The sequence below is a fragment of the Argentina anserina genome, chromosome 5 (assembly GCF_933775445.1).
Source record: "Argentina anserina chromosome 5, drPotAnse1.1, whole genome shotgun sequence".
In the NCBI taxonomy this organism is placed as follows: domain Eukaryota; kingdom Viridiplantae; phylum Streptophyta; class Magnoliopsida; order Rosales; family Rosaceae; genus Argentina; species Argentina anserina.
Window position 1 is genome coordinate 23,520,951 of NC_065876.1, and position 7,592 is coordinate 23,528,542.

The window sequence follows — 7,592 nt, forward strand, 5'->3', positions numbered from 1 at the left end:
AACCATGAAACAAAAACCATAAGTGAATCTACGCATGAGTACAAAATCGATACACAATAAAATGATCAACAATGCAAGTGATCGACCTGTATGTAGGCAAAACAAAACACCATAACGTGAACATAACAATCACTTACATGCATAGACAAGGATGATGCTAGAAATACCTAGAGTTCGAAACTAAAAATCAAGTATGTAGACCAATCTATGAAACATAAGCAATTTTGGACCATACACGCATTGAGCTCTCAACATGACACTGAAGGAAGTACAAAGTACACGATGTCAAGAGAATTAAGACAAGTCCAAGCAGACCATACAACTATAGGAAGAGTTACGACAATTACCTGGACATTCTCATTGAGTAAGACAATACACTTTATCAATCGCACAAACATGCATCCTCGAGTAATACACATGACCATTAGCCAATAGTAAGATGTGATGTGCATTGAGTATACTTTATAATGGGAATGAAAATTAGGAGTGATTAAATGTGCAAGCCAACTTAAACGACACTCCCCCTATCTCTCCAGAAAATCGTCTTATAACACCATAAGTTGTATGAAACTTTTCTTTGATAATGATAATCTATGCTCAGAACATTGCTGAGACAATGTTTCAACCACCGTGGAGACCAAGCCAGCCCATTCCAACAGGTATCGAGTAGTTAGTCAAACCCTGGAGAGGAGAGCTACCCTGGCCTAAGAGTATCATATCCTCCGGGGAGACCAAACCAGTCTATTCCTCTAGGAGTCGAGTAGTTAGTAAACTCCTTGAGATGTAGAACTAGCTTGGCCTAAGACTGCATGCACCAAATCCTTATACATTTTTTTTTCATGCAGTCATAATCTATAACATGTATTCAACTACACCGGCTCCTGATTAGGTGACTCAACTCAGATATGTCCACCATTATGAAGTATGTGTACGTGAGAACCAAACATAAAGGCTAATGATCATAAATAATATTCGAGATCACTAGATGAGAGATCCAAAGTAACAATGTCAAGAGCCCTAAAGAACTACAGGTAAAATGCAGTAACTCATCTATAGTAAGATAAGATCAAGGACATGGAACGATTACCTTGACATAGGTACTCAGAGAGGCTGTTATTTGTCAATATTGAGAGCAAATGTCAATGGCATTACGTAAGGTTAGAAAACGTTATGTATCCAGTGGTTTGGTGAACAAATCTGCCCATTGATAATTAGTAGAAACAAATTCTAATGATAGAATATTCTTATCACAAGTTCACGAATGAAATGATAACGTATATCTATGTGTTTAGTCCTAGTATGTTGAACAGAATTTTTGGAAATATTAATATCACTTGTATTATCACAGAAAATCACAAGTTTTTCCTGTGGAATACCATAATCCTTAAGCATATTCTTCATCTAAAGCATTTGAGTACAACAACTACCTGCGGCAACATATTCAGCTTCTGCAGTAGACAATGAAGTACAATTTTATTTCTTACTATGCCATGCAACTAAATTCTTACCAACAAAGAAACAACCGCCACTTGTGCTCTTTCGATCTTGCAAATTACCTCCCCAATCCGCATCAGAATAACCTGCAATTTCAGCATTAGTGTCATACGTATAAAATACACCACATATTATACTTCCGGAAACATAACGAATAATTCGTTTAACAGCTTCCAAATGCAACTCTTTTGGATTGGCCTGAAACCTGGCACAAACACCTACACTGTAAGATATATCAGGACGACTAGCAGTAAGGTAAAGAAAACTACCAATCATACTACGATATTTAGTTTGGTCAACAGACTTACCATCAAGATCATGACATAACTTTATGGTGGTACTCATAGGTGTACTAACAGATTTCTTCTCAGTCATACCAAATTTCTTAATGAGGTTTTCAGCATATTTTGATTGGGATAGAAAAATGCCATTATGATTTTGTTTAATTTGCAGACCCAAAAAGTAAGTAAGTTCACCACACATACTCATCTCAAACTCATTAGTCATGATTCTAGTGAATTCTTTTACTAAAACATCAGAAGTAGATCAAAAAAAAATATCATCAACATAAACTTGTGCAACCATGAGATGACTTTCAACATGTTTAACAAATAGAGTTTTCTCTACAGTGCCTCGGAAATATCCTTGAGAAACAAGATAAGTAGAGAGTTTATGATACCAGGCACGAGGGGCCTGTTTAAGACCATAAACAACCTTTTTAAGTTTCCAAACGTAATCAGGATGATGAATAACTCTGAATCCCGGAGGTTGTTCAACAAACACTTCCTCATGTACTTCACCATTTAAAAAAAGCAGTTTTTACATCCATTTGAAATAAGTTAAACTTACGTTGACATGCAATGGCTAACAAAAGTCTGATGGATTCAAGTCGAGCCACCGGGGCAAAAGTTTCATCAAAGTCCAGGCCTTCGACCTGCAAATATCCTTGAGCAACTAATCTTGCTTTATTTCTTGTGATTGTGCCATGTTCATCCATTTTATTCCTGAAAATCCACTTAGTACCAACAACATTAGTGTTCTCAGGACGAGGAACAAGAATCCATACCTCATTCTTTTCAAATTGATTTAGTTCCTCTTGCATTGCATTGATCCAATCATCATCTAACAAAGCCTCCTTGATATTTTTAGGTTCTATCAAAGAAACAAATCCAAAACATTTTAATTTGTTAGTTTCTTTAACACTTTCTTTGACAAAACTTACTAGAGCTTTATTGATGTCCACAATTTCTATGTTGGAGCATTCAGAGTCGTCTTTTGTGGCTGAAGTAATCTCAACAGTCTTCCTTCTTGTACGCATGCCTTCACCAGTATCTCCAATGATATCATTGAATGAATGATCTTTTCTAACCTGCTTGAATCCGGTTCGATATTTTACTACAGGTTGTAGATTTTTATCCACTTCTGTGACTGCTTCCTGTGAGTGCACATTCTCATCTTTCGAACTAGTTAGACTTTCTTCAGATAAATTGGACTCATTAAAATTATCATCAACAGAAACATTTATGGAATCCATGACAGTTCGAGTTTCTTTCTAATATACTCTATAAGCACGACTGTTAAGAGAATAGCATAGAAAAATACCTGAGTCTGATCTTGGAGCAAATTTCGCTAGATGTTCACGGTCTTTTAAAATATAACAAGGATTTCCAAAAACATGAAAGTAACTTACATCAGGTTTCTTACTTTCCATAATTCATATGGAGTGTTCTTTGTACCAGAACGAAGAAGAACTCGATTCCCAACATAGCATGCAGTATTTACAGCTTCAGCCCAAAAATTCTCACTTAAACTTGTTGAATGCAACATTAGCCTTGCCATGTCTAATAAGGATCTATTTTTGCGTTCAGTTATTCCATTCTGTTGAGGGGTTATGGGAGCTGAAAACTCATGAAACACACCGTAATCTCGACAATATTTAAAAAATATGGAATTTTTAAATTCAGTTCCATTGTCAGATCTAATTCTAGCGATTTGAAGATTAGCTTGTTGTTTTTCCACTGTAAGTTGTTTACTCATTTTTTCGAAAGAATCAAATGTCTCACTTTTATCCTTTAGAAAATCAACCCATGTAAATCGAGAATAGTCATCAACTACAACAAAAATATATTCCTTACCAGCCATACTTACAGTAGCAGAAGGTCCCATTAAGTCCATATGTAACAACTCCAAAGGTTGAGATGATGAGGAAGCATTCACAACTTTATGATTTGCACGAGTTTGTTTACCTGTTTTACATCCTCGACAAACAACATCAGTACGACCACTTAATGTAGGTAAGCCTCTTACTAATTTTTGACTAGATAGTCTAAGCAAATCTTGAAAGTTTAGATGACCAAAACGCTTATGTCAAAGCTCCATGGTTTCCTCAACTGAGCTAGTCCTGAAACACGATTCCGAGTTATCAGATTTTAAATTAGATGCAACATGATAATAATTATCTCCTGATCTAACCCCTCCCATCACAACTGTACCATCTTTGTCAAAAACCACACAACGACGTTTGTTAAACCAGACATCTTCATACTCATCAACTAATTGACTAACACTAATAAGGTTATTAGATAAACCTTCAACATAAAGAACATTATTTAAGCAGTTAAGATCCTGAGATCTGATTGAGCCTTTCCCTCTAATTTTTGCTTTCTTCCCGTCTCCAAAGGTAACAGCACCTGTCACACCTGATTCTTCTAAGTCAGAAAACCAATGTTTGTTACCACACATGTGTCTAGAACAACCACTATCAATATACCAAGTGTCCTCCTGTCTAGCAGATAACGCAGTAATAGCAACATTACACGCAACCTTAATATCATTCGATTCATAATCTATATCAATATGGCACAAATTACAAAAAGCTTCTATGGAATCATGATTATATTTTTTTCTCTAAACCTTCTTACCTGAATGTCTCCTAACCATGTCTGCATCCTGTTTAGATTCTTTATAAGATTTAGACAAACTAACAAAACGAGAGATATCAAGTAAAAGCTGACTATGCTCTTTCAACTTACTTTGAATATCTTGAATATCTTCCTCATACCTATCATTCGAGTTGACAATATTTGATTTGAATGAGGTCTGAAGATTTTCCGATTCTACATGTTCTTCAATGTATTTCTCACATTCCTTTGAACCTGATTGTTCACGGAAAAAATTAGTGTAAAAATTCGGATTTCTAGTTGAGCTACTCTTACCAGTATATCCAAGTCCAGTTCGATCGTTATAACTTTTTCCTGAACTCAGAATATCAGATAGTGATTTCGAACTATGTTGAAACTTTTCAACCTTGGTATTCGTTCCATCAAGCAAAACCTGCAACTTGCCAAGTTTAGAGTTTAATAAGTCAATTAAATTATTCTTTTCTGTTACCTCATTTTGTAGCATTTGAATTTTGGCTAAAAGATGTTTTCGTTCAATCACTTGATCACCATAGTCGTTTTTCGTTCGCATGTGCAGTTTCTCCTCTTCCCATTTCACTTTTTCGTTTTCCAGCATCTATACTTATTGTTTTAACAGAAGATTTTTTTCAGAAATTTTCTCTGCAGCTTTTATAACTCTTGCTTGATATTCAAACATTTCATTATCTTCATAGCTATTGTCTTCATCTTCTTCTTGACCCTCAGTTTCAAAACTTGCATAATCTAACGAAAAAGAAGATACAAGAGCAAATGCTTTGTCCCTTTTTGTGGAGCTATCATCATCGTCACTCCAAGATGTCTTGTAAGCCTTGTTACCTGAATCAGTCTTTTTATTTCCACAATCAGTAGCAATGTGGCCAATGCCACCACAAGTATAACATTTCTTATTGTTGTTACTACTACTTCCATACTCATACTTCCTTTGAGAGAAATTATCACTACGTTTTTCAAAATTTTATTATTAAAATTTCTCCTAGAATTAAGATTATTTTGTTTATTCCTATTGTTTTTCTGATTCAGAAATTTCTTAAACTCTTTAGTCAACAATAATATTTCATCATGTTCAGAATCCTCAGACTTTGATTTTGAGGGTTCAGTAACCTTTAAGGCGATATTTTTTGAATTCTTACTTTTTGGTCTTTCATCCTCATCCAGCTCCATCTCCCAAGCCTTTAGATTTCCAATCAACAAGTCCACAGAATATTCGTTTAGATTATATTGCTCCTGGATTGTTGTCTTCTTCATCCTGTATGACTTTGGAAGGGATCGTAATATTTTCCTTATAATATCAGATTCTTGTAATGGTCTTCCAAGACTTTCACATAAACTAGAGAGATCAGTAAAACGACTATAAAAATCATCAATAGTTTCATCATCTCTCATTTTCAAAGCATCGATTTCAGAATAATATTGTTGTAATCTTTGTTCTTTTACAGTATCATTACCTTCATTTAAAACACAAAATTTATCCCAAACCTGTTTGGCGGTAACGCAATTCTGAACTCTTTTCTTTTCATCTATGCTCATTGATGCGTAAAGAGCATTCAAAGCTTTGTGATTTCCTTCACTAGCTTTGATTTCCTTGTCAGTCCACTCATCTTCATCTTTTAATTCTTGCATAGACGATCTTTCAGGAGCTTTTGAATCAACCTCTTTCATTGGTGGATTACATCCACGTGCGACACTTCTCCATGCATGGAAGTCAATACCATATATAAATGATCTCATTTGGAGTTTCCATTTAGCAAAATTCATCTTGAGCAAAGGTGGCTGATTCAATCCTTGACGTTCCATCTTGAGCTAGATCTACCAGACACCTCCAGTACCTGCTCTGATACCAATTGAAAATACAAGATAGAACAACAACGAGTAATAGCAGCGGAATATATAGAATAATTTTACTTTTCTATTGAACAATTCATATTACAATGATTACACCTTAATCAATGATAATATTATTCTCAAAAGTAAAAAATACTTCTTACTTGATAGTCACAATCAAGCATGAAACAACCTCACTAAGATCGTTGCTTCAAGTGTCGATACAACCTCACTAAGATCGTTGTAGACACACGGATGATCAACCTCACTAAGAACGTTGATGTTGCCACTAATGTCTTCAAAGGAGTCACAAATATCTCCTAGCACTAAGCTTCTATTTGTGTGAATTTTCTTCTCTAAGGATTCATCTCTTTTCTTCTTTTTCTCTCTTTCTCTCCTTCTCTCTATTTTCTTCTTCTCTATGTCTGTGTATCTCTTCTTGGCTGCCTAGCTACTGCATGGATACCTCTTATATATATAACACAGCCGGCCACACATTCCTAACCCTAGTACTAAATAGGTAATCAACCTAAAACCTTTCCTAATACATCATTCTATATAAAAGGAAAAAAACAATACATATGGAATACATTTTAACCTAAATATATTTGAAACTATTTTTCCAAATATACTTTATTCTCTCCATATATGATCCCATATATATTTCCATATATGTACGATTTGACCAACTCACAAAATCTTACCGCAAGGTGTGTTTCCTAGTCCAACTAGGAAATGTCATCCATGCTCCCCCTTTGTTGTGCTTCACTCCTTTTTGTCTTCATCACCTTATGGAGGCCAATATGTGTACCTTCAAACCTTCAAGAACCTTCGTTGTTGACCCCCATGATTTGACAAAGGAAATGACAACTTAGGTTGAAATGGCCCCAATAAAATGTAGAATTTCCGAACACTATTACGCTGAATCACATCATATTCCCATATAGGACGACATAATCTCAGATCACGTTCAAGAGCATTGATCTTATTTGGTGACTCTAAAGGATGAGAATCATCTACTAGACAGATTGGAGGATCAAAATCAGCCACTGGACTGAATGGAGACTCTACATGCTGTGGTGCATCATCAAAGTTTGGACAAACTATGGAAGGATTAGAAATCATATTTGAACTTGAAGATGAGGAATTAGTTTTTGAATACCATGTAGTAATTTGTTTGAATCTCTTTGCTTTTCAGCAGTGAATCAGACATTTTATTAGAGAACACCTATATATTGAGAAACAATGCTTGTATTAAAAAAAAAGTAGGCAAACACAGTAGCAATAACCATACTGATACAACAATATCACATTAATTGCGATAGAACCTAAAAGGCT

At 35.1% G+C, this 7,592-nt stretch overlaps 1 protein-coding gene across 1 annotated transcript; it reads right to left on the bottom strand.

The window, feature by feature from the left end:
- Nucleotides 1-3,861: 3,861 nt before the first annotated feature.
- LOC126795774 (uncharacterized) lies at nt 3,862-6,092 on the bottom strand. Its single transcript, XM_050522535.1, has 6 exons — nt 5,910-6,092; nt 5,479-5,603; nt 5,071-5,371; nt 4,710-4,827; nt 4,416-4,649; nt 3,862-4,340 (listed from the first exon to the last, which is right to left on the bottom strand). Exons 1-6 carry the CDS (start codon nt 6,090-6,092, stop codon nt 3,862-3,864), a joined length of 1,440 nt encoding a protein of 479 aa, XP_050378492.1.
- Between the last annotated feature and the right edge of the window lie 1,500 nt (nt 6,093-7,592).